This window comes from Echeneis naucrates, chromosome 2 (assembly GCF_900963305.1).
Source record: "Echeneis naucrates chromosome 2, fEcheNa1.1, whole genome shotgun sequence".
In the NCBI taxonomy this organism is placed as follows: domain Eukaryota; kingdom Metazoa; phylum Chordata; class Actinopteri; order Carangiformes; family Echeneidae; genus Echeneis; species Echeneis naucrates.
The window spans coordinates 919,558-944,760 of NC_042512.1; the positions used below are offsets into that span (position 1 = coordinate 919,558).

At 41.5% G+C, this 25,203-nt stretch overlaps 1 protein-coding gene, 1 long non-coding RNA gene and 11 other non-coding genes across 13 annotated transcripts; 5 read left to right on the forward strand and 8 right to left on the reverse strand.

The window, feature by feature from the left end:
- Nucleotides 1–629: 629 nt before the first annotated feature.
- LOC115057894 (U2 spliceosomal RNA) lies at nt 630–820 on the reverse strand. The gene has a single exon (XR_003841977.1). It is a non-coding gene; the product is annotated as a U2 spliceosomal RNA (small nuclear RNA).
- Nucleotides 821–6,280: 5,460 nt separating this feature from the next.
- LOC115053945 (uncharacterized) lies at nt 6,281–7,060 on the forward strand. Its single transcript, XR_003841559.1, has 3 exons — nt 6,281–6,337; nt 6,726–6,893; nt 7,016–7,060. It is a non-coding gene; the product is annotated as an uncharacterized LOC115053945 (long non-coding RNA).
- Nucleotides 7,061–8,955: 1,895 nt separating this feature from the next.
- LOC115057278 (NACHT, LRR and PYD domains-containing protein 12-like) lies at nt 8,956–12,450 on the forward strand (the record flags this gene model as incomplete). The annotated part of the gene is made up of 5 exons (XM_029524284.1): nt 8,956–9,966; nt 10,118–10,542; nt 10,721–10,894; nt 10,972–11,018; nt 11,388–12,450. Coding segments are annotated over 5 exons (2,187 nt in total), but the record flags the coding sequence as incomplete, so codon positions are not given.
- Nucleotides 12,451–13,290: 840 nt separating this feature from the next.
- Nucleotides 13,291–13,362, forward strand: trnad-guc (transfer RNA aspartic acid (anticodon GUC)). The gene has a single exon. It is a non-coding gene; the product is annotated as a tRNA-Asp (tRNA).
- A 452-nt stretch (nt 13,363–13,814) lies between these two features.
- On the reverse strand, nt 13,815–13,887 carry trnar-ccu (transfer RNA arginine (anticodon CCU)). Its single transcript has one exon. It is a non-coding gene; the product is annotated as a tRNA-Arg (tRNA).
- Nucleotides 13,888–15,249: 1,362 nt separating this feature from the next.
- On the reverse strand, nt 15,250–15,321 carry trnaq-uug (transfer RNA glutamine (anticodon UUG)). The gene has a single exon. It is a non-coding gene; the product is annotated as a tRNA-Gln (tRNA).
- Nucleotides 15,322–16,211: 890 nt separating this feature from the next.
- trnaq-cug (transfer RNA glutamine (anticodon CUG)) lies at nt 16,212–16,283 on the reverse strand. The gene has a single exon. It is a non-coding gene; the product is annotated as a tRNA-Gln (tRNA).
- Nucleotides 16,284–17,182: 899 nt separating this feature from the next.
- Nucleotides 17,183–17,270, reverse strand: trnay-gua (transfer RNA tyrosine (anticodon GUA)). The gene is given in 2 exon segments: nt 17,183–17,218; nt 17,234–17,270. It is a non-coding gene; the product is annotated as a tRNA-Tyr (tRNA).
- A 204-nt stretch (nt 17,271–17,474) lies between these two features.
- On the reverse strand, nt 17,475–17,556 carry trnas-gcu (transfer RNA serine (anticodon GCU)). Its single transcript has one exon. It is a non-coding gene; the product is annotated as a tRNA-Ser (tRNA).
- A 2,700-nt stretch (nt 17,557–20,256) lies between these two features.
- trnas-aga (transfer RNA serine (anticodon AGA)) lies at nt 20,257–20,338 on the reverse strand. Its single transcript has one exon. It is a non-coding gene; the product is annotated as a tRNA-Ser (tRNA).
- Nucleotides 20,339–20,492: 154 nt separating this feature from the next.
- trnaf-gaa (transfer RNA phenylalanine (anticodon GAA)) lies at nt 20,493–20,565 on the forward strand. Its single transcript has one exon. It is a non-coding gene; the product is annotated as a tRNA-Phe (tRNA).
- Nucleotides 20,566–23,779: 3,214 nt separating this feature from the next.
- Nucleotides 23,780–23,861, forward strand: trnal-uag (transfer RNA leucine (anticodon UAG)). Its single transcript has one exon. It is a non-coding gene; the product is annotated as a tRNA-Leu (tRNA).
- Nucleotides 23,862–24,442: 581 nt separating this feature from the next.
- On the reverse strand, nt 24,443–24,515 carry trnaa-agc (transfer RNA alanine (anticodon AGC)). Its single transcript has one exon. It is a non-coding gene; the product is annotated as a tRNA-Ala (tRNA).
- Nucleotides 24,516–25,203: the final 688 nt, after the last annotated feature.

Sequence of the window (25,203 nt, forward strand, 5' to 3'; positions counted from 1 at the left end):
TGTGATCTGACTTCATTCATTTTAACATTAGAAAAAAGCTGCAGATGATTATTTTAATTTCTGTGTTTATATCCAACAATGTATTTGAATTGAAGCTGATATCTTTCTATAATCATCCATCATGGACCGCTGGACACTTTCATATCAGTAAATCCACCGTGTTTTAAAGAAGTTCAGAGTGTTTCAGAGTTTCTGACATGATACAGACAGACAGATCCAGTGTCCCAGAGAGAGAAGAGTCCCGACACTCCCTGATCTCACTGCGGGGTGGTCTTCAGCTGGAGCTCTTTGTTCAAATCTACATTGAGATTCAGAGCCAAATGTTTTTCCTTTCCTGGATTTACTTCATCATTTCAGTGACTCTGTGGATTCAGCTGACAAATGCAAAATACAACCAACATTTAAACGATGACGTGTTGAACCAAAACTTTATTGATTCAGTCTGGTCAGCAGAATATAACCTGATGAAATCAGCAACATTAAACTGATGTTTCTACATGAATGCATCACTGATTCTAAAACCCTAAACTGAACATGAACACTCTGTACACTCAGCGTTACACACATGAAGACAACATCATGTGTTTAAGGTGATGTTGAGCTGAACAGGACTTGTATTGAACACACAGAGGGAGTGCACCGTTCCTGGAGATACTGCAATACCAGGTCGATGCGTGGAGTGGACGGAGCAAGCCCCTATTCCATCTCCCTGTTCCAAAAATCTATTTAATATATGGTCCCCGGGTAGGGGACGTATCAGATATTAAACTGATAAGAACAGATACTACACTTGATCTTAGCCAAAAGGCCGAGAAGCGATACCGCTCAGCTGTCGGAGGTAACGGAGTGTTTCTCCGCACCGACCCGCTCAGTGAGGGGTCAGAGTCGGCTTCAGTAACAACATCACTCCGAGAGAGAGACACAAACAGAAGACATGAAGAAACGAAGGAGGGATCAGAGAACAACCACAGACATGTTATTTTCACAAAGTTACGTTGTAGAGCAAAGAAAACGTCTCTTCTTGGTCACCTGTAAAACTTCATATCTATGTCAATTTAGCAGCTGAATATTATTGTGAAAACATCAGTTTGTCCTCTCATGTGATTGGCCTCATGGTGTGTCCATCAAAATAACCCCCCTGTCTGCACGGATTCTCTGAAGATTCGGCTCTCCTCGACTGGACTCGGCTTTTTTCGACCGAAAGAGAGAAGAATGAAATGAAAGAGTAACTTTATCTCCCACAGAATAAAACCACAAATTAAATATTTAAAATAGCATTTTACCCAACTTTAACCCAACATTAGCTTAACGCTTACCTGCAATAGAAAACGCCATAGACCTGCTAACGGGATTAGCATCAGTACCGCGATCATTTTAAAGAGTCACTGAATTTATTTCAACTCAAACATGGCAGTGTTACTAAAGTAACACGGGACAAATGTAACACTCAGAATCGGATGAATGTAAACGCACTAAATGACGTCACCACTTTCAGCAAGTAATACTCCCCAGAACAGAGAAAAATCTGGTGACTATGTCACATTTCCACTAAATTATTGCCGGAAAATTTGTCAGAGCGGACAATTTTTCGATTCAAACATTGTGATTATCATTTCCTGTGTTACATCTGTAATGATATAATCGGTGATTTTGTTTTCTAACAGATCCTGAATTTTGAAATGTTGGAGTTTTGCGGTTTCGGAGAAAACCTGGTGTAAATGTTGGAAGTCCCTGTCTGGATGAGAGTAATGCAGCCGCAGTCTGCGAGTTAACAGCTTATCAAAACACAAGCTGTTGTGCCTTTAAACTGGAAGAGTGAGATAACACCTGTTATGTTATTCTTTATACTTGTCTATGTCATAGAAGTCATGTAAACCAGAGAGTGTTCAAAGAACTGAGGTTCTCCTAACTCCTCATTAATAACTAAAGAAGTGCCCCGTGTGAGGCTCCAACTCACGACCTTCAGATTATGAGACTGACGCGCTGCCTACTGCGCCAACGAGGCCTGAATGACTGAGAGACCTCAGACCTGTCGGGAGCACCCCGAACAACACGGGCTGAACCAGCCACACACCGGGCAGGCCGGGACATGATGCACAGCACAGAAGGAATAAATCCTATTTTAACCACTCTCCCTTTTTTCAGAGGCTGTTTGAATCAACACATGATGATTAACACACATCCATGTTAAACATGACAATCTTTTCTCTTTTCGATTCCCCATTCTTTACTGACACATCTCTCTGTACAGTTACAATTACAGTTTCAATCAGACTGTATTAGCTGTTTATTGATTTGCTGGCTGTTTGCTGCACTGTTAAAAAGGAGGCTTGACTATTTTTTTACAAAGTGAAAACATAAACCCCCCAAAAACGTTTGTATTTTGAAGTATTCCTTTCTCGAGGGGTGACCTGACTTTGAGATTAATGCTTTAAAATGCAGGCACTGGATGTTTAAAAGGAAACTTTTTTTTACAAATGAACAGCGAGCTTGTACTCAGGTGATTTGTGTTTGATAGATCAGCACCTGACTGGATCCTCATCTAACTTCAGCAATGTTAAAAAAGGTCTGTAAATGCAAATCTCACACAGAGCAATGTAGAACACTGTTTATGATCTGCATCTTTGCTTTCTTCTGTTCACACAGTACCTTGGAATATGAAAGACCATATTTTATATATTAATATATATATTATATATGAATGTTTAACATTTGTTTTTACTGTGTGCTGCAAATAATGGAAAAATAAAAAACTATTATCAATATAATTATCCTTAACAAGCAAGTGGAAATTTTAGGATCATTATGATACAGTCTGACTGATAAAGCTCAATTAACTTCAATTAACTTCAATATGTTCATTTCACCGTTTCACAATTGTTTTACAAAGTGAAAAAATAAAAAAAAAAGTTTGTATTTTGAAGTATTCCTTTCTTCATTTCTTTATCAAGAATGATCTGACTTTGAGTTTAATGCTTTAAAATGGAGGCACTGAATGTTTAAAAGGCAGATTTTTTACAAATGAACAGCGAGCTCGTACTTTGGTGATTAATGTTTGATATAACAGCACCTGACTGGATCCTCATCTAACTTCCTCTACTGAAGTCCCATTAAAAGGACACAGCAGTCTCTCTGCACAGTCTTCATGTCTCCCTTTGGAGCAGCCTGAAGTTTTGTGGAAGAGGTAAACCAACAAAAACAGCAGAGTACAGCTGTGGACTGAAACAGGCTGAATGATAAAGGTTGTGTATGTCAGCTGCTTCCTTGTTGCTAAAGTCACGTGTCCCCCGGCCCCTCCCCCCTGTGTTCTGTCCCAGGGGGCGTGTCCTCTCTCCTAATGAGGCACACCTGTCCTGCATTTCCCGCCAATCAGCCCACATAGATTCCCTCCTCGGACTTCTCTTCAGTGCCGGAGTGTCCTGCCTCTTCTCATTGTTCCTGCTGCTCTCGTTCACTGTTTTTATTTGTGTTTTTTTAATAATTTAATTATTATTATCATTATCGTGTCTTTTCTCTGCCTCCGTCCAGGTTCTCCGGTGTCTCTCAGTCAGCCTCTCTCTTGGTTCCCTGTTTGTTCAGTCTCGCCTTTTGTTTTCTCTCTCTGTTGTTACTTTGTTAGTTTTTCAGAAAGTCGAGCTCAGTCTGTGTTTCCTCTTTTTGTTGGACTTTTGTATCCCTACCGGACTATTTCTGTTGGACTCGGTTTTACCGGATCTGTTTCTCCATCGGGGTCCTATTTTAGTGACCCGTAACACCTCGCTGACTAACAGCAGCAGTACAACAACAAACCAAAAACAGGTTGGAGTTTTAATGTTTCATACTTTGGACTCTGAAGTTATGAGGGTGTGACTTTTCCTCAGCTCAAACAGACACCAGGACTGATGAGGGAGAACAAGCAGCTTCTTCTCTTCACATGAAGCTGGAAAGTGTCAGAAAGTCTCCCTGAAGTGAGTTCAGCAGGTGAGAATCTGTAAATGTGTGAACAGGATCACTGTGATCACATTGTGTTGTTTCACTGTTTGACTGGACAGCAGAACTTTTCTGGATGCTGATTGGCTGCTTTCAGATGTGTACAGATAATATGAATTGTTTCTCTTTGAGTTAAAGGCCGATGATTTGAGGATAAGTTGTATTTTATGCCAATTAATAGAATCAATAGAGCTATGATCTTGTGAGTTGAATTTTTATTTTTTGTCTTTGTCCTCATACTTTAACACCACAGGGTGTGTCAACTTTTGACAGTTTAATGACAGAACTGGTCTGACAGCTCAGATAATTACTGAGGTGTTGTCTTTGTCCTTAAGACATCAACATTAATAATTATCGCTGACAACACACAACTGTGAGATTTCTCAGAAACACACTATCAGGGTTTGAATAATAAAACAGATGTATTACTTGATTTCACAAAAACCCCACTGTCTGTCAATACAGATGTGTTGACTTTGAAAATATTTTTTTCTGTGATTAAATGTAACAAATTTGGCATTACAGATCAATAAATACCAAATGATAGAGCTGCAGTCACAGATAAAGATGGTTTATTTTGGTAATTATTTCTTCCATCTTAATGAGACATGAGAACTAATGTGTTCTGTGATGATGGTGAGAATCAGATCAGAGACATCTGTAAATATGTCATGACTATGAATACTGAGATCAGACTGTACTAAGTCTGAAAAGTTAAACCAATGCCAAACTGTGACTGCACTTGTTGTAAAATAAGCCTGATTGCATTGATATTAAGTGAAAATAACCGTACCTGCAACAGCTACCTATCTGATTTCAAGACTTTATGGTTCTGACAGGTATCATACTGAACAAACACTGGTGCTCAATTATTAGTCAATGGAGGGTTGGTTAGAGATATCTTATACAATGTTATATTGTATCAGAATATAAAGTGTAATTTCATTTTAAGCCTTCTGTGTAGACAAGTCTACCTTCTTTATTTTTAATACTAAACATCTTGTTTTTGTTTCAGGAATTTCAACTGGTAGAGTGGCTGAATACCAAATAAAATACATGTGGGATTAAGTAATTCTGACCACTGGTGGTAATTTATTCAGTTTAGTGTAAATACTGCACTTAAATACAGATTGAGGTGATTGTATGATATTTGAGTTTCTATTCATTGGAACTGTATTCTTGAACACGACAACATTTCAGAAGGAAACATGGTACTCTTCTCCTGAACTACATTTCATTGACAATTTAAGTAAAGAACACATTTTAATGTAAACATTTTGGCAATGTCCTTCCACTAATAACTTTGTAATTGTGATTAGTTAAAACAATTTCCTTTCTATGTGTCCTCAGGGACAAGCAGTAATGTGAAGATGACCCCGGATTATTATGACCAACCTTATGTCTATATTTTATCTGCACTTTGTAGAGAACAGTTTCTTCACTATATTCTTCTTCTAATATAAAGTAAGATTCACTGAATAAAGTAAATCTCTTAAAGATTTAAATTTTTGTAACAAGATTTTTATCAACTTTCATGATGAAGATGAAGCTGATTTTTCTTGAACTGGTGTGCTGTTTCTGTTGAGCCATGACAGAACAAGTGTCAGGACTGGTCTGATACCTTAGCTGAAGCTGTTGAAGGTTTAAAGCGGCATTCCTTGTTTTTATTGTTGGAAATCATTTGAAGAAAACAGAAAACATTAAATTGTCACAAGTTGTTTGCTCAATAAGGTGACATGAATTAAATCCAACATATCCCATAGTCAGATACCATCTAGTGGACAGAGCGAAGAAGCACCATCAAATCGGATATATATATTTCTCTGAAATTTACTGACTACAGACTGATTTGGATGTGAAGTTTTGAAGGCACACTACTTAAATGTTTCAAACAATTCTTTGAGATGCAGTCTAAACATCAGATGAGAGAATCACCTCCCCTGGTCTGGGGTTTCCTGACAAAGATCAGGCTGGTTCAGATGTTTTATTTTATTTTATTTTATTTTTTTTTGCTTCTGAAGGGATGATTTGGTCCTTAAATGCATTTTATTAGAATTCTAGACCTTCAAATGTGTCAATATTACTTTGTTTATATATATATATATATATATATATATATATATATATATATATATATATATATGACATTTAAGATTAACATGAACAGAGAAAAATCAAGCTGTTTGTTGTTGGGAGTTAAATACTGACTGTGTCCTCTGATGTAAATGCTGTTGTAATGAAGCTTTTTATTGTGTTTGTGTGAAGGTGGAGGCTCAGCTATGAATCAGTGTGAGGACAGAGAGGAGGGAGCCCCTCCCTCTAAAACCACTCTGTGTGGGGAACATGAGAGTCAGACCAAAGCTCAGAGGTGAGATGAGGATCTCTAACTGTCCATCTGTCAGAGCTCAGCACTCAGATCACTGCTCCATCATTATTCACTCTCACTGTCACATTTTTTTACTAATCTTTTTCTGCTGCTGTTTTTTTTTTTTTTTTCCCCATAGGGAGCTCAACCAGCATATATTATCGTTGATTTTCTTTTTTCTGTACTTTTCATTTAAGTTGATCATCAAATGAAAGATGTTAAATCGGTGATTTGTAAATTTTATTAAAATAAAATAAAAAATATGTAGTGTTCTGGGAGATTCATAGCTATACAAATGAAAACCTCACTTAAGTACTTTCATTTAAACGGATAATTTTCTTTTCAGTTTCTTGGTCGTTGATTATTTTAATGTCAACTGTGTTTTTTGAAGCTACCAGAAGTTAAGACCAGATTCTCCTGAACTGAGCTGTGTCTCCATGAAGAGTGATCGGTCTATGGATCGTCCTATTGAGTTTAAGGATGGACAACAGTCTGCTGTATCCAGCTGTGTGTCCCTGAAGAGTGATAGGTCTATGGATGACTTTATCAAAGAAAAAAGGTAAAAGCTGATCATTTGTTGTTGTTTGACTCATTAAAGGTATCAAAGCTTGTCTATCAGTTTCTCTGCTGTTCATAGAAAACTCCTGGAACAAACTGTATGTTTGTGTCTTTTCTCCTCAGAGTTCAGTCTAACAAACATCATCACACAGACCTGGACTCCATATTTATGGTGTGTAAATGTTCATCCAGTGACTACAACAGACACCAACAAAGACTTGAGTTTGAAGCTGCACTCTTTAGACCAGTAGAGCTTTACTCTGTGACAGACAGGAGTTGAATTGGGATTGAACAGGTTTGGGGTGGGAGAGAGTGGGAGAGGACTGGGAGTTGTAGTTCACCACAGAGCAATAATCCATCAGCCTCAACAGATATGTTCTGTATGAATATGGTCTGTTGGAGACTTTTACAAAACATTTCTGCTCCTTCTTGTTCAACTACAGTGAATCTTAAAGAAAGGTTTGTTATTTAGTTGTTTTCCAGATAATTTCAGCTGTGACTTAATAACAAAGACCAAAGTTAATCAGATTCAGTCCTGGACCTCCATGGACTCTGTCTCTACAGGGTTTAAAGATGGAATAATTCATCAGTGAAGTAGTTCAGGTGGTCTGATCCATCTTCAGCCACAGTCACAGTTAATACCCTGAATTTTCACTTCCTAAGTTGATGTGTTGAAGGGCTGTATCAGTTTGGTCTTCATGTGATGATCAGGATCTCTGTGTTGTCAGAATCTAAAGTCAAACTTAGTAAGTTACACCAGTGAAGTTAGTTTAGTGAAGTCAGCAGGTCTGAATCTTTCTGTGTAGCTCTGGAAAGAGACGTGGCAGCAGATGATACAGCAGCAGCTAAAGTTGAACTCTGCTGACTGATGATCTGATGCTTTGATCCATCAGTTTATACTGAGAGTGAACTTTACACAGGATGTTATTGTGTTCCAGCTGCTGGAGGAGAACATCGTCTGTTTTGTGAAGAACGAGCTGAAGAAAATCAAAAGGAGTCTGAGTCCAGATTACCCACAATTCATCAAGAATGAGGATGATGAGATGGATGAAGAGCAGAGGAGGAGCAGAGAGGCATTTCTGAAGATCACAGTGAACTTCCTGAGGAGGATGAAGCAGGAGGAGCTGGCTGACTGTCTGCAGAGCAGTAAGAGGATTTAACATGATGGATCAATTAGACATTTACTAAAGTCTGAGGAGACGGAGAGAAATATGATCATATTCTTATTCCTTAGGAGAAGTAAACATCAACCTTGTAGTTTGAAATTTTTTTTAATCCCTTTTGTTGTTTTTGTTCATTCAGAAACTCATAGTCTTGTTTGTCGACGTAAACTGAAATCTTCCCTGAAGAAGAAGTTCCAGTGTGTGTTTGAGGGGATCTCTAAAGCAGGAAACCCAACCCTTCTGAATCAGTTCTACACAGAGCTCTACATCACAGAGGGAGGGACTGGAGAGGTCAATGAGGAACATGAGGTCAGACAGATTGAAACAGCATCCAGGAAACAGGACAGAGCAGAAACAAGCATCAGACAAGAAGACATCTTTAAACCCCCACCTGGAAGAGACCAACCAATCAGAACAGTGATGACAAAGGGAGTGGCTGGCATTGGGAAAACCGTCTTAACACAGAAGTTCACTCTGGACTGGGCTGAAGACAAAGCCAACCAGGACATAGAGTTCACATTCCCCTTCACCTTCAGAGAGCTGAATGTGCCGAAAGAGAAGAAGTTCAGCTTGGTGGAACTTGTTCATCTCTTCTTCACTGAAACCAAAGAAGCAGGAATCTGCAGCTTTGATCACTTCCAGGTTGTGTTCATCTTTGACGGTCTGGATGAGTGTCGACTTCCTCTGGACTTCCACAACACTGAGGTCCTGACTGATCCTACAGAGTCCACCTCAGTGGACGTGCTGCTGACAAACCTCATCAGGGGGAAACTGCTTCCCTCTGCTCGCCTCTGGATAACCACACGACCTGCAGCAGCCAATCAGATCCCTCCTCAGTGTGTTGACATGGTGACAGAGGTCAGAGGGTTCAATGACCCCCAGAAGGAGGAGTACTTCAGGAAGAGGTTCAGACAAAAGAAGCAGGCCAGCAGGATCATCTCCCACATCAAGACCTCACGAAGCCTCCACATCATGTGCCACATCCCAGTCTTCTGCTGGATCACTGCTACAGTTCTGGAGGAGGTGTTGAAGACCAGAGAGGGAGGAGAGCTGCCCAAGACCCTGACTGAGATGTACATCCACTTCCTGGTGGTTCAGTCCAAACTGAAGAAGGTCAAGTATGATGGAGGAGCTGAGTCAGATCCACACTGGAGCCCAGAGACCAGGAAGATGATTGAGTCTCTGGGAAAAGTGGCTTTTGAGCAGCTGCAGAAAGGAAACCTGATCTTCTATGAATCAGACCTGACAGAGTGTGGCATCGATATCAGAGCAGCATCAGTTTACTCAGGAGTGTTGACACAGATCTTCAAAGAGGAGACAGGGCTGTACCAGGACAAGGTCTTCTGCTTCGTCCATCTGAGTGTTCAGGAGTTTCTGGCTGCTCTTCATGTCCATCTGACCTTCATCAACTCTGGAGTCAATCTGATGGCAGAAAAACAAACAAGAACTCAAAGGTCTAAACTAGTAAGGGCTGGATCTAAAAGAACACGTCTCTACCAGAGTGCTGTGGATGAGGCCTTACAGAGTCCACATGGACACCTGGACTTGTTCCTCCAGTTCCTTCTGGGTCTTTCACTGCAGACCAACCAAACTCTCCTACGAGGCCTGGTGACACAGACAGGAAGTAGCTCAGAGACCAATCAGGAAACAGTCCAGTACATCAAGACAAAGATCAGTGAGAATGTGTCTCCAGAGAAAAGTATCAACCTGTTTCACTGTCTGAATGAACTGAATGATGGTTCTCTGGTGGAGGAGATCCAACAGTCCCTGAGATCAGGACGTCTCTCCACAGATGAACTGTCTCCTGCTCACTGGTCAGCTCTGGTCTTCATCTTACTGTTATCAGAAAAAGATCTGGACGTGTTTGACCTGAAGAAATACTCTGCTTCAGAGGAGGCTCTTCTGAGGCTGCTGCCAGTGGTCAAAGCTCTGTATGTGTGAACAAAAAAATCCAAATAGATCAAATAAATCTTTCTTTAGTTGAGGCTTTGAAGAAATGTTTTTTAAATCACTTATCCTGTTTTTCTGATTGTTCTTCAGACTGAGTGGCTGTAAGCTCTCAGACAGAAGCTGTGAAGCTCTGTCCTCAGTCCTCAGCTCACAGTCCTCTAGTCTGAGAGATCTGGACCTGAGTAACAACAACCTGCAGGATTCAGGAGTGAAGCTGCTGTCTGCTCAACTTCACAGTCCCTATTGTGAACTGAACAGACTCAGGTTCGTGTGTAACTGTTTTATATTAACTAAAATGTTATCTTCCTTAAATATTTTGTTTAAAATATTTATTTATTCATCCGTCTCTCCCTCCCTCCTCAGACTAAGTGGCTGTCACCTCGCAGACAGAAGCTGTGAAGCTCTGTCCTCAGTCCTCAGCTCCCAGTCCTCTAGTCTGAGAGATCTGGACCTGAGTAACAACAACCTGCAGGATTCAGGAGTGAAGCTGCTGTCTGCTGGACTGAAGAGTCCACACTGTGAGCTGGAAACTCTCAGGTAAGAATTCATGTTTATGGTCAGACATCTTGCATATTTTTATGATCTTAGATTAAATTAGATAAAATGAACTGATGCGATGAATGAAGTGAAACCACATTTTTATTCAATAGTTCTTTCATCTGTCATCTTCTTCGTATAACATGATTTTGTTTGTGTTCTTGATGTGTGTTTTCAGTCTGTCAGGATGTCTGGTCTCAGAGGAAGGCTGTTCTTCTCTGGCCTCAGCTCTCAGCTCCAACCCCTCCCATCTGAGAGAACTGGACCTGAGCTACAATCATCCAGGAGACTCAGGAGTGAAGCTTCTGTCTGCTGGACTGGAGGATCCAGACTGGAGACTGGACACTCTCAGGTCTGGACAGCTCTGAGGAACTCTGCTTCATGTTTGATGGTGGATCAAGTTGATCCTGACTCTGTTTCTTCCTCCAGGGTGGACCATGGTGGACCACAGAGACTGAGACCTGGTCTGAGGAAGTGTGAGTGTGTTTTCACTTTGATTCATGAAAACTCAGCTGCTCATGTTACACTAGATTTTTACATTTCTGACTGAAGTACAAAGATGAGTTTCATTCAGGATCAACACTTCATGTGTTTATTGATGTGGAGCTCCATCAGCCGTCACCTTTGACTCCACAGCAGAAAAAAAGCAGAACATTGCTGACATCTTGACTCTCGTGTTCAGTAACTATTGATGTTGTAACTGGATTGTTGGCTTTTAATTTAAATGTAGTCAAACATTATTCACAGGTGATGAAATGTAAGTTTGAATGATTCACTTTCAGTAAAGTTGTTGATAAATGAACAGATGATAAACTGCAGCTGTTGTTTCTTGTTCTCTCCATCAGATGTCTGTGAACTGGAACTGGACACAAACACAATCCACAGAAAACTCAAACTGTCTGACAACAACAGGAAGGTGACCTGTGTAGCAGAGTATCAGTCATATCCTGATCATCCAGACAGATTTGATAACTTTCCTCAGCTGCTGTGTAGAAATGTTCTGACTGGTCGCTGTTACTGGGAGGTTGAGTGGAGTGGACTGGTTTATATCTCAGTGAGCTACAGAAGAATCAGAAGGAAAGGAGGCAGTGATGACTGTTTGTTTGCATATAATGATCAGTCCTGGAGTCTGAGCTGCTCTGATGATGGTTACTCTGTTTGGCACAACAAGAAAAGAACATCCCTCTCCTCCTCCTCTGTCTCTAACAGAGTAGCAGTGTATGTGGACTGTCCTGCTGGCTCTCTGTCCTTCTACAGAGTCTCCTCTGACTCACTGATCCACCTCCACACCTTCAACACCACATTAACTGAACCTCTCTATCCTGGGTTCTTGATCTTACCTGGTTCTTCAGTGTCTTTGAGGAAGTTGCACTGAAGGAGACTTGAAACTAGAAACTGAGACACTTCACTGTTGGCTTCACTTCTCAGCTCTGGACTCTAAATCTCAGTGTGTTCCTGAAACTCCATCAGCTTACACAATCATTACTTTGCCATTGTGCTTTGGTTGGTTTCTAGAATGAGAATTTTTGCTTCAAGAGTGAAAAGAAAACAGTCAATGGCTGGACCGACAATGAGATCTGAACTTCTCTCAGCATTCATGCTGAAGCTCTTCGGAGGAAATTGTTGTCTGTGGCCTTCATTTTCTTCCTCCTGCCTCCTGCCTCCTGTTGGACTGTCAGTTGATGTCAGTTGATTTCAGTTCCATTGATCTGATCACTTCAGGCTGCAGTCTGAATGAGACAAACATGGACCCCAGGAACCGTTCAGTTCCTCCAAGAGAATCATCAGGAAGTCAGAGTTCATCAAAACACAAACACAACACAAAAACACACAAAGACAACATATGATGATCTGAGAGACGATACCTGAGCAGGAGAACTAGTCACTGCATGTACAGCTGCTTCTTATCTGGAGTTTTTTTCTGTCATCTATAATAAAGTAGAAAAGAGACACAGCTCCACAGTAACAGAGGTGTGCTGCTGTAACGCTGAGTGCTGGATTCATGTTCAGTTTATGGATTTAGAATCAGTGATGCATTCATGTAGAAACATCAGTTTAATGTTGCAGCTGATTTCATCAGGTTATATTCTGCTGACCAGACTGAATCAATAAAGTTTTGTTTCAACACGTCATCGTTTAAATGTTGGTTGTATTTTGCATTTGTCAGCTGAATCCACAGAGTGACTGAAATGATGAAGTAAATCCAGGACAGGAAAAACATTTGGCTCTGAATCTCAATGTAGATTTGAACAAAGAGCTCCAGCTGAAGAAAACAATGCTGTCTGTTTCCAGATGATGAAGAACTCAGTTCTCAGTTGATGCTCAGTTATCTCCATCTAGTGGACAGATGGTAGAAGTTGATTCCTGAAAAGAGGAAGTGACTTTTCCTCAGATCAAACTGTTGAAGGAGAACGAGCAGCTTCTTCCTCACTGACTCACTCAACTTCTGTCTCCTGGGTTTGGATTTGAGCCTCTTTCTCAGGAGCACACACAGAAAAAATAAGATTTTCTATTCCAACAATATACGTGATGTCCTCGTGTATGAATGAATGTTTCACTGATGCACAACTCCACAACGAGACTGTGTGACGTCACTGGAGATCAAAGGCATTTCCTGCCTTTCATTGATCTCCCACGCGACACAGATTCACACGTCACTCTCTCACGTTCGCTCCAAATGAATGAGTGCAGTCTCTGTAGTTTAGTGGTTGTCATGTTTACATCACACACTAAAAGTCTCTTCGCAGCTCCTCGTTAGTATAGTGGACAGTATCTCCGCCTGTCACGCGGAAGACCGGGGTTCGATTCCCCGACGGGGAGAGCACGTGCGTTTTCCTATAATTATGTTATTAACCAGAGTGATAGAAGTAAACAAAATGGCAACACACCCACAGGACTCCGTTGTAGCTCATGAACCACGTGACCACCCCGCGGTGAGAACAGGGAGTGTCGGGACTCTTCTCTCTCTGTCTGTCTGTATCATGTCAGAAACTCTGAAACACTCTGAACTTCTTTAAAACACATTGGATTTACTGATACGAAAGTGTCCAGCGGTCCATGATGGATTATTATAGAAAGATATCAACTTCAAATACATTGTTGAATATAAACACAGAAATTAAAATAATCATCAGCAGCTTTTTTCTAATGTTAAAATGAATGAAGTCAGATCACAGACTGTTGTGTTGTTGATGTCTGGTCCTCTGCTCCAGGTGGAGAGTCCTTCAGTTTGTGGAGGATTTCACGGGGGCTTTGTGTGCTTTGCTGTAAACCACCCCAGATGGGACTCGAACCCACAATCCCTGGCTTAGGAGGCCAGTGCCTTATCCATTAGGCCACTGGGGCAGATGTGACAACAAGTGAATGGCTTCGAAGCCCGCCAGGGACCTGCTCTGTTTAGTTTAGTCCCAGACAACCCCTTCTGGTTCCATGGTGCGTCTGATTTCGGATCAGAAGACTGAGGGTTCCCTAACTGTGTCCATTTTACAGAAACCTCTGCTGCTTGATGCTGCCTTCATCCTGATGAATGTTGAAGCAATGAAATATGACAAGAACAGACAATAAACTGACAACAGGACATTAAAATGGGCCACACTCAGACCCCACATGGCCCAAAGGACAAGGTGTTTAGACCGAGGCTTTGAGGCCCTGGCTACAGTAGACAAGAGAAAATGTAAATGCACGGTCCTGTGTTTAGCAGAAGGAAATTGGTGAGTGCCTTTTCATAGGAGACAAACTTTGTTAAGAGTCATGAGAGTGAGGCACTTCTGTTGGCTACAAGACATTATGGGCTCGACTGGGATTTCAACCCAGGACACTTCCTGTACTACAGCTTTTACCGCAATGATCAATATTAAAAGAAATAAACACTTGAAATATGTCACTGTGTGTAATGATGTCATAAAATATATTATTTTTACTTTCTGAATGGAATAAAATGAAATAAAACAAATCTTTGATATTATTTCAGTGTAATCACATGCACCTGAAATGGGGGGCTGTCTGATAAGCAATTCACTTTGGAACAGGTCAGGAATCAAAAAGTGGTTGAATATATTTATGTTATAGCTTTTTGAAGGAATGAAATAGTTCTGTTTCATCCCTTTTACAGTGATGAGTAATCTGTCACTGATTCCATTTTAAAGTAACTTCCCCAACACTGTACGACGGTGCTGACTGCTGCAATAATGCTGCCTTTAATAGAAGTTTAGGAACATTTGATGAAAGAATACATTTTGATGATGATTGGAAATGTCTGTTTATAGTTTATCACTTGTTAGGATCCCCGTTAGCTGTCACTGAGGCAGCAGCTACTCTTCCTGGGGTCCAAATGAAAATGCACATCTGCAGTCAAACAGGTTCAGGTAGATGCAGAGTCCGACATTAAAACAAATCACTTTACCATCATCCTCAGCTGCAGTATACACATTACACTTCCATTAACAGATCCTCTGTATATAGATGTACTTCAGAGTGGTTCTGTGGCTTAGCTGGTCAAAATACCTGTCTCCTGGGTTTGAATCCTCTACCACTGAGCTACATCCTCTTTGGACCTTTACTGAACCACAGAGGCTCTGAGCTGCTGCAGCAGGTGAAAAGACAAATTGTTTCATGAAGCCTCCTCTCTGCTCAGGGGTGGATCACTGTTTTTGGGGAGAGTGGAGTTACTGTTATATGTAGTCACTATCCCACTAAATCAGAAGACAGAGGTTCCACCGAGACTTGAACTCGGATCACTGGATTCAAAGTCCAGAGTGCTAACCATTACACCATGGAACCCTGCTAGGTGCTAGTTCGAGGTTCCAGTGTCAAGGGATGTCACTGATGGAGCCAAACCGTCTCCACTTCTTATATGGTGAATGTGCGCTTCTGTGGTTTTTTTTCTTTTGCAAGAAAATGTAAAATGTTTACTTCTTCTACGATACAGATACAGACGTTTTACGTTTACTGCAGAGATGACTTTCTGCTTAGTTGAGGTGATGACGAGGAACTCCACTGAGAGCGAAGCACTGCTGGGGTTTGGATGCAGGATGTCCTGTTTACAAGACAGACTCTACTCTCAGACTCTCTTTGAAAATCTGAGTATCCGGTTCCAGAACAGCTGATTTTAGTTGGTTCATGTTCACGTTGAGTTGCACGTGTGCACAACCTCTATAAAAAGCCATCATCAATGGAGATCCAGTTATTTCAACCCAGTGGAGTTGGAGGTCTTAAAGCAGGCCCACGGAGAGGATGAGCATGTTTCGCCGAAAATGTAACAGCTGCAGTAGCAAAGGAGAAACAGCATGAGAAGAAATTACTACCTGAGTCAACGTATAAGTTTGGATGTACTCTTCGATTGATTTTACATTTAACTTTAAGAGATCATAGTTTACAGTTATGAATATAAATGGGGATAAAATCTGATTTTCATTTCATTTCAAAACTCTCGAGTGGTGAATGCAAAACTTCCTGAACTTGTTTTCAGAATTGCTCCTTTTCTTTCAGCTCACTTCTAAAATTAATTTTATTTTACATTTTCTTGCTGAAGATAAAGCAGAGAGGAGGCTTCATCAGACAATTTGCATGCATTCATATGTGTAGAGTGGACAAAAGGAGGTAGTTTCCATTTTCGAAGGACAGAGTGGCAATATTTTGACAGGACTCGCAGTGTTTCATTGGTAAGATTCAGGTTCCACCGAGACTTGAACTCGGATCGCTGGATTCAGAGTCCAGAGTGCTAACCATTACACCATGGAACGCTGCAGGCATGAGTATGTGTTCATGCAGAAGAGAAAGGAATTTTAGTCTTTTAAAAGTGTGGGCGGTCAAAAGTCGACCAAAATACCAGTCTCTCCTGGAGGCGTGGGTTCAAATCCCACTTCTGACAGAAACCACTTTCATTTCACCTCTACTGCAGCAAGGTGTGTTTTTTGAGGACAAAGTTGTTTTGGTCTATTCTTGACCGCCCAAACTTTTAAAAGACCAAAATTCCTTTGACATGTCGAAATATTGCTACTCAGTCCTTCGAAAATATGTTCACACCAAATAACACACACCTGCCAAATGGGAGGCCTGGGTTCAATTCCCAACCGATGCAAAGGAACCAATTGCCAACATCCAACATATGTAAAAATTGTCATGTTCACCTCACACACTAAAGGTCTCTGGATAGAAGCTGTTAGGAAACAACTTTATTCTCCTTGTTTATCCACAGAGGAAGTGAAGTCACACACCACGTGATGTTTCTCTTTCCTTTCCTCCCTACATTACCTCGTCTGTGCAAGTACTGTATGCTGCTTTTCGAGTGTCTTCTTTTGACAGCATGTAAAAAAATCCATGAGGCCGTGTAGACACCAAAAAGGCAGCCTACAAACTTGGAGAGCACCAGCATTGATCCTAACAGAAGTTTAACACAGAGCCTTCAGATGTGCAGTCAGTCTTCCTGGAATTCAGATATCTGAAAGGATGGTGGTTCAAGCCCACCCAGGGATGTTCTTTGTTTAAACCCCTTTGTGGATAAGATCTCTGCCTGTCTTGTGGAAGACTGGGATTTCAATTCCTGAATGTTAGAAACTCAGTGCTGCTTGCAGTATAAAACACCTCCTGTCTGTCGGCAAACTCATCACCATGCTGGATGAGGCCGATGAAAATAAAGACCTCCTTCGAGCCGGAGTTGAACCAGCGACCGAAGGATTTCAGCTGTAAGCCTCTACAGTCCTCCGCTCTACCAACTGAGCTATCGAAGGGAAACGTTCAACCTCTGCTCTTCTTGTCTCCTTTGACTAATGTTTACAGATTTGGGTTAGGGAAAACATGGAGAATGTCATTTATCACAGTATGATCAAAAAAGTGGCTCAGCTCTAACCAGCTGACGTTGAGGATAATTCTGACTGGATAGATAATTTTAGGTGGAATAGCAGGCTGCAACTTAGACAGACTAAAGCAACCACCGACGAGGATGGGATTCGAACCCACGCCTGCAGAGCACAATGGATTAGCAGTCCATCGCCTTAACCACTCGGCCACCTCGTCATGTTTGATGGCTTCAAAGGCAGATATTTATTAATTCTAGCTGGAATAGCAGGCTGCAACAGGAAAAGTTCTGCATGTCTCTGTCTCTTGATGGGCTAATTTTTCGACAAATTTTTCGGCTCATTTTAGACCGAGCGGTCTAAGGCGCTGCGTTCAGGTCGCAGTCTCCCCTGGAGGCGTGGGTTAAAATCCCACTTCTGACAGAAACTGCTTTTCTTTCACCTCTACTGCAGCAAGGTGTGTTTGTGGACAAAGTTGTTTTGGTCTACTTTTGACCGCCCAAACTTTTAAAAGACCAAAATTCCTTTGACGTGTTGAAATATTGCCACGCCATCCTTGGAAAATTGAAACAACCTGGTTTCAATCAACAAAAAGGAATTCTACTGATGTGCCAGGAGCTCTACGTCACTGGAGCCTTTTCACCTCCACAGGTTTGTGTCATGTAATCCAAGAGAATTCCCATACCGGGAGTTGAACCTGGGCCGCCTGGGTGAAAACCAGGTGGCCCAGGTTGGCAAGTCAGGAGAGACATTCTCTGATGGATGCAGACTCCGTCCACTGTGAGCCCCTCAGCCCCAGAATGCTGGAGAAACAGGAAGGAGGAACGCCCTCGACCAACAGTGGCAAACAGCTGTCTGAGTGAAAAACCTCCCCTTGATGTGTGGATTCAAATCCCACTTCTGACAGAAACTGCTTTTCTTTCACCTCAACTGCTGTAAGGTGTGTTTGGGGACAAAGTTGTTTTATGTATATATGTATATATATATAATATATATTACATAACAACTAATTACACTTGGATGAATTAAAATTTTATTTTTTTTAATTTAACAGTAAGTGAAAACATCAAGAACAAGTGTGCATGTGGAGACGTCCTCTTCCTCTGTGTCCTGGACACTAAAAAGCAGATTAAGCAAAATAGGTGAGAAAAGAAGATGTTCAGTTGTGTCATGCGAACTGCGAACAAACTATGTTATTTCTCCATCTCAGAATAACCTCAGAACCTGTATTTTTGTGCTGACTGCTGCAATAATGCTGCCTTTAATAGAAGTTTAGGAACATTTGATGAAAGAATACATTTTGAAATGTCTGTTTATTGTTTATCACTTGTTAGGATCCCCGTTAGCTGTCACTGAGGCAGCAGCTACTCTTCCTGGGGTCCAAATGAAAATGCACATCTGCAGTCAAACAGGTTCAGGTAGATGCAGAGTCCTAAATTAAAACAAATCACTTTACCATCAACCTCAACTGCAGTATACACATTACACTTCCATTAACAGATCCTCTGTATATACATGTACCTCAGCGTGGTTCTGTGGCTTAGCTGGTCAAAGCACCTGTCTTGTAAACAGGAGATCCTGGGTTGTTAGATACTACAGATATAACAAGCTGGCAGTTGAAACTGTTTGCCTCTGAAGAGACCTGAGCAGGTCGGACTGCTCGGCCACTCTACCACCTTCACAGAAGGAATGACACCCATGTGACATTATGAGAAACCTCAAAGGTTTTAAAGGAGAGAAGAGTATGTGACCATGACTGTCCTGTGAGCTTCATTCACAATATGACATGTCCTCTACCACTGAGCTCCATCCTCTTTGGACCTTTACTGAACCACAGAGGCTCTGAGCTGCTGCAGCAGGTGAAAAGAGAAACTGTTTCATGAAGCCTCCTCTCTGCTCAGGGGTGGATCACTGTTTTGGGTGGAGTGTTATTGTAGTCACTATCCCACTAAATCAGAAGACAGAGGTTCCACCGAGCTGGATTCAAAGTCCAGAGTGCTAACCATTACACCATGGAACCACAGGGCTGTTAGCTGATCTTTATCAAAGGTGCTGGCTCGAGGTTCCAGTGTCGAGGGATGTCAGTGATGGAGCCAAACCGTCTCCACTTCTTATATGGTGAATGTGTGCGTCTGTGTTTTTTTTTCTTTTGCAAAGACAAGTCAAAGACGCCTTTTGGACACACAAGAACACAACAAGAACACAACACACAACATTGAAATGAACCTGTTTAAGTCAGAGAACCTTTCCTTAGTTCTTATTCTACGCAAATGTATGGTAGTGTGGCCGAGCGGTCCAAGGCGCTGGTTTTAGGCTCTAGTCTCTTCAGAGGCATGGGTTTGAATCCCACCACTGCCAGTAGCCCAAGCTGTGCATAATGTGATATGATCTTACATCCAGCAGCTACTGTAAGTTTCCAAATTGGGGACTGAGCTGAAGATGCAAATAAATCAATTAAATTTGGCTTTTTGAAAAGCTTCCATGGTTGTTCTTGTTTTTTCTGTAGCAAAAAGTTAACTCATTGTTTTGAGAAAAAATGCCTGGTATAAAAGGCGTTCATAGAACATAGAATCTGTGATGTGTTACACTCAGTGACTTTAACTCCATAATTAAAAAACAAAGCTCAGGGATTGTCTTTGAAAGGACCCACAGCTGCTGAAACCGAGGATTGAAACAGGGATCTTTAAACCTTCAATCTAACGCTCTCCCAAATGAGCTATTTCAGCACAGCACACAGCGGAAATGACTTCTCATTATTGCTTCCATGACCTGGAAGTGGAACTAAAGGTGTGTCCCTATCACCGGCCTTGATAATGATAACTGAGCACCAGTGAGTGCTCTCCTCCTCTGAGAGTCCTAACAACAGCACTCAGCTGTGTCTCTCCCCAAATGGGAAACTTGGTCCATAAAAGGAAGTAAACGTTGTTGGCAGGATTCAAACCTGCGCGGGGAAACCCCAATGGATTTCTAGTCCATTGCATTAACCACTCGGCCACAACAACCATGCACAGCAATGCTACTTTGACTCAACATTTTCCAGCCTGGATAGTTTTCTACTCAAAGGACAGTGTGAGAGATGTGCATTTGAAGCCTTCACTGTGGTACTTTGGAGAAGTGGATGGTGAACAGAACATCCTGCATTGAGCAGGGCAGCCAGCTGAAATAGCTCAGTTGGGAGAGCGTTAGACTGAAGATCTAAAGGTCCCTGGTTCAATCCCGGGTTTCGGCATCAGAGGTGGTACCTGAGTGAGGTTTGAGCTCAGGTTTCTTTGACCTACATTTCCAATATTCTCCCTCCTCTTTTTCATATAAAAAAATAATGTTCTTGTATATAAAAAGAAAGAATGTTCAAGTACATAAAAAAGAATGTTGGTCTACATAAAAAAAGAAAGAATTATTGTGTATATAAAATGTCCATAAAAAAAAAAAAAAAAAATTTTGCGCTGTAAGAAGATACCACCTTTCTTCCAAAAGCTCAAGCAGCTGCTCCAGGTGAGGCTTGAATTCACAACCTCAGCATCACTCTGCAGGTTACTGTCATATATCGCCGCTGGCCGATTGTGCCACTGGAGCCTGTGATGTGTTTCTGCTAACACACGTCACAGCAGCACATCCAGCAGTAGAAGGTTCAGGTTTGAACCAGCTCGAGGGATCTACTTTCCTGTAGCTTACTTCCTGTGTTTAGTTCCAATGTTTACTGTGAGGTCACTTCCCCCTGAATCCTGCTGTTCACAGCTTCCACCAAATGGAGCCAAATAAGACACAAAACTTATTGTGATGTGAGTCTGAAGAGCTGCTGCCTTTGATACGTCACCTGATGATGTCACCTGATGATGTCACAATACTCAGAATGAAACTCCTCCTTTGAAGCTGCTTTGAAGAATTTCCAAAATCACATGTGATCCAGATGTAAACACAAAGGCTGCCTCACTGTCACCATTCAGAACAGCTGAGAAGATTATTGATCATTCATTGATTATTAATGATCAGCTCAGAACCAAACAGTAAAAGAGTTCTGCTCTCCAACACTCTGATCCCTCAATTACCGCTCCACATTATCCTGCTTAGTCACTCGTCACTCAGTCTTGTCTAACACTCTGATATTTTACGCTGACTGGTTGTGTGTCCAAAAGGCTTCAAAGACATCTTCCTGCCATTCTCTCCTCCAAACCTTTGGACACAACATCCAGGTTTCTCATAATGTGACATGGGTGTCATGACTGCTGTGAAGGTGGTAGTTTGGCCAAGCGGTCCAAGGTGCTGCATTCATTCTGCGGTCTCTTCAAAGCGTCGGTTTGAATCCCATCGCTACTAATTACCTCTATTCCTCTGAATGTAACCTGTTTACAACATCAGTTGAGTGTGATGACTGAGCTCTTAGTGAAACACATCACAGGTTCTAGGTCTTCCACGTGAATGCCTTTTATAGCAGGCATTGCTTCTTAATGCTGAAATGAGAGATAAAAAGCTATGTCGGAAGTTTCAAGGTGCTAACATTTACAAACAGTTTGTACTAACATTCTCTGCTCCAAACATTTCGATGCAACTTTCAGGGGTCAGAAACATGTGGCATTATTGCAGGCAAGCTAGGACTGACATGTGGTAGTGTGACCGAGCGGTCCAAGGCGCTGGATTTAGGCTCCAATCTCTTCAGAGGCGTGGGTTCGAATCCCACCACTGCCAAGCTTTGCACTTTGAGCTGACACTGTCCTATCAAAACTAGCATTAACTTTTCTGTTTCCTCACCAGAGACTGGCAGCTGGACACACGTGTCAGGATGGCTCAGTGGTCTGAGGTAACAGACTCAAGATCTTTCCTGCACATATGGGCCTTGAACATGAAAGACTCATAATTTCATAGATCAGTGTCACCTATCACTGCTGTGGAGTCTATAATGTGAACCACTAAAGGGAAGAAGCTGCATCACCTGAACAGGGACTTGAACCCTGGACCCTCAGATTAAAAGTCTGATGCTCTGAAATTAATTATTTCAGCTTGACTCAAACAAACAGCCCTGTCCCAGCCAGGGGTTGATCCTGCAGGTCATCTCTCTCTCTCTCTGTTTCCTGAAGGCCTCTCTGCCATTTACTAATTAAAATATACTCACAAAAAAAACAACTTGTTTCTATCATATGATGATGAAATCTAAAGGCTCTCTGATCATCACATTGAGAAGTTCATCTGGTTTGTGATATTTCTTCATATGATAGTGAGGTAAAATGTGTTCACATATAAGCCACCTTTTTAAAAAAATATCTGAATTCCAGGAAGACTGACTGCACATCTGAAAAACTCTGAAGTGGTGAATGCACAACTTCCTGAACTTGTTTTCAGAATTGCTCCTTTTCTTTCAGCTCACTTCTAAAATTAATTTTATTTTACATTTTCTTGCTGAGGATAAAACAGAGAGGAGGCTTCATCAGACAGACAATTTGCATGCATTCATACATGTAGAGTGGACAAAACAAGGTTGTTTCCATTTTCGAAGGACAGAGTGGCAATATTTTTACAGGACTCCATGGAACCCTGCAGGTGTAGTCTCATGCAGATGTGAAAGGAATTTCAGTCTCAAAAGTGTGGGCGGTCAAAAGTCAACCAAAATACCTTTGTCCCGAAACACACCTTACAGCAGGAGAGGTGAAAGAAAAGTGGTTTCTGTCAGAAGTACGATTTGAACCCACACCTCCAGGGGAGAGTGCGACCTGAGCGCCAGCTGCAGAAAGAGCGTGTTGGAGAAATGTTGGAGGCCACAATCACGTACACAAAGTCGAAAATTTATTTAAAAGCGAGGATCACACCCCTAGACCAACAAGCCCTTGGTGAGTGGCTCTTTTTTTTTTTTTTTTTTTTAAATAGAAAAAATTTTCCTTTTCATTCTGATCTTTATTCAAGCCTTCTTTATTGACAAGAAAGATCCAACATTAAGAACAGAACAGCTACACACAAACAAAGGAATCATTAACAGTCCTTCAAGAAGGGGGACCAGAGGGTGTGTGCCAACTACAGGGTCATCACACACCTGTGTGAAGCTGGCCCCCCACCCCACGCAAAATATCAGTGAAAAAGTCTGTCTCCTTTGTGTTTCGTCTGTGCTGGTTTGTATGGTATTATTTTTAGGACATCCACAGGTCACCCAGCCGTCGAATCCCATCCTCGTCGGTGGTTGCTTTAGTCTGTCTAAGTTGCAGCCTGCTATTCCAGTGAGAATTACCTATCCAGTCAGAATTATCCTCAACGTCAGCTGGTTAGAGCGTGTTGCTAATAACACCACAGTCATGGATTTGATCAGACTGTGATAAATGACATTCTCCATGTTTTCCCTAACCCAAATCTGTAAATATTAGTCAAAGGAGACAAGAAGAGGAGAACACAACACACAACATTGAAATGAACCTGTTTAAGTCAGAGAACCTTTACTTAGTTCTTATTCTATATAAATGTATGGTAGTGTGGCCGAGCGGTCCAAGGCGCTGGATTTAGGCTCCAGTCTCTTCAGAGGTGTGGGTTCGAATCCCACCACTGCCAGTAGCCCAAGCTGTGCATTCTGTGATATGATCTTACATCCAGCAGCTACTGTCACTCTGAGGTTCTCCAGTTCTTCTGACTGTAAAACTGGAGCTTTTTATACATCTCACTGCAGCACAATAAAGTCCTCTGTGAGTATTGTGTGTCCCACAGTGTACATGACATCTGAGCAGCAATACTTCCACCTGCTGGAGATTTATTGTTACTACTACTGCTACTACTACTGTTATTGTTATGGAATCAAATCCAACTTTACGTTTTCTATATATTAAACTAATGAGCACTGTTGGGGCTCAAACAGAAAAAGACAAAGGCAAGATTTTTCTTTTTCTTTGTGCTTGCGTATGAAAACATGTAGTTTCATGGTGCCACCATGACCAATAACACCATGACTGTGGTGTTATTAGCACTACGCTCTAACTTGATGAAGATTTGATACAACCATTTTGTGGACTGAACTTCCATCAAAGGCTTGCAGAGAAACAGCTTGCAGGTAAAGCAAAGCACAAAACTGTCCTGAGGATCTATCCCACATTGGTAACTCAAAGTGATGGTGGCCATTGGTGCAACTTAAAGTCTTGTGGAGAATGTGGGCATCGATCCCACTACCTCTCACATGCTAAGCGAGCGCTCTACCATTTGAGCTAATTCCCCTGCACTGGCAAGCAAGCTAAGCTTTGAGAAAAGGCCCTTTAACAACCTCTGAGTTCACCATCAACAGGTTTCAAAGATATTTAGAAATCATTCACGATGGCCTTAAAGGCAGATATTTAGGATAAGTCTAGCTGGAATAGCAGGCTGCAACAGGAAAAGATCTGCATGTCTCTGTCTCTTGATGGGCTAATTTTTCAGCAAATTTTTTGGCTATTGTTGCAGCTTTCAAACCCCAGCAGTGCTTCACTCTCGGTGGAGTTCCTGCTCATCACTTCCTGTATTACAGATCATCTGTTCTCATTATTGCTTCCATGTCTTCCACTCTTTCTTGTCAATAAAGAACACTTGAATAAAGATCAGAATGAAAAGAAAAATTTTTTCAATAATTTAAAAACACCTTATCAATGTTTCAATCCTTTGGACGCAGCTTTGAGGAGACACAAAATGTAAGACATGTGGCATTAGTGCAGTGAAGCTAGCAGCTGTATGTGGTGGTGTAGCCGAGCGGTCCAAGGTGCTGGATTCTCCAGTGGCCACCGTCACTTTGAGTCACCAAAGTGGAAAAGATCTTTCTCGACGACAGTGTTGTGTTTTGCCTACATCTGAGCTGAAGATACAAATAAAATAATCTAAATCTGCTTTTATTTTGAAATGCTTGTGTGGTGCGACAGCTCCTGTTCTTTCTGTA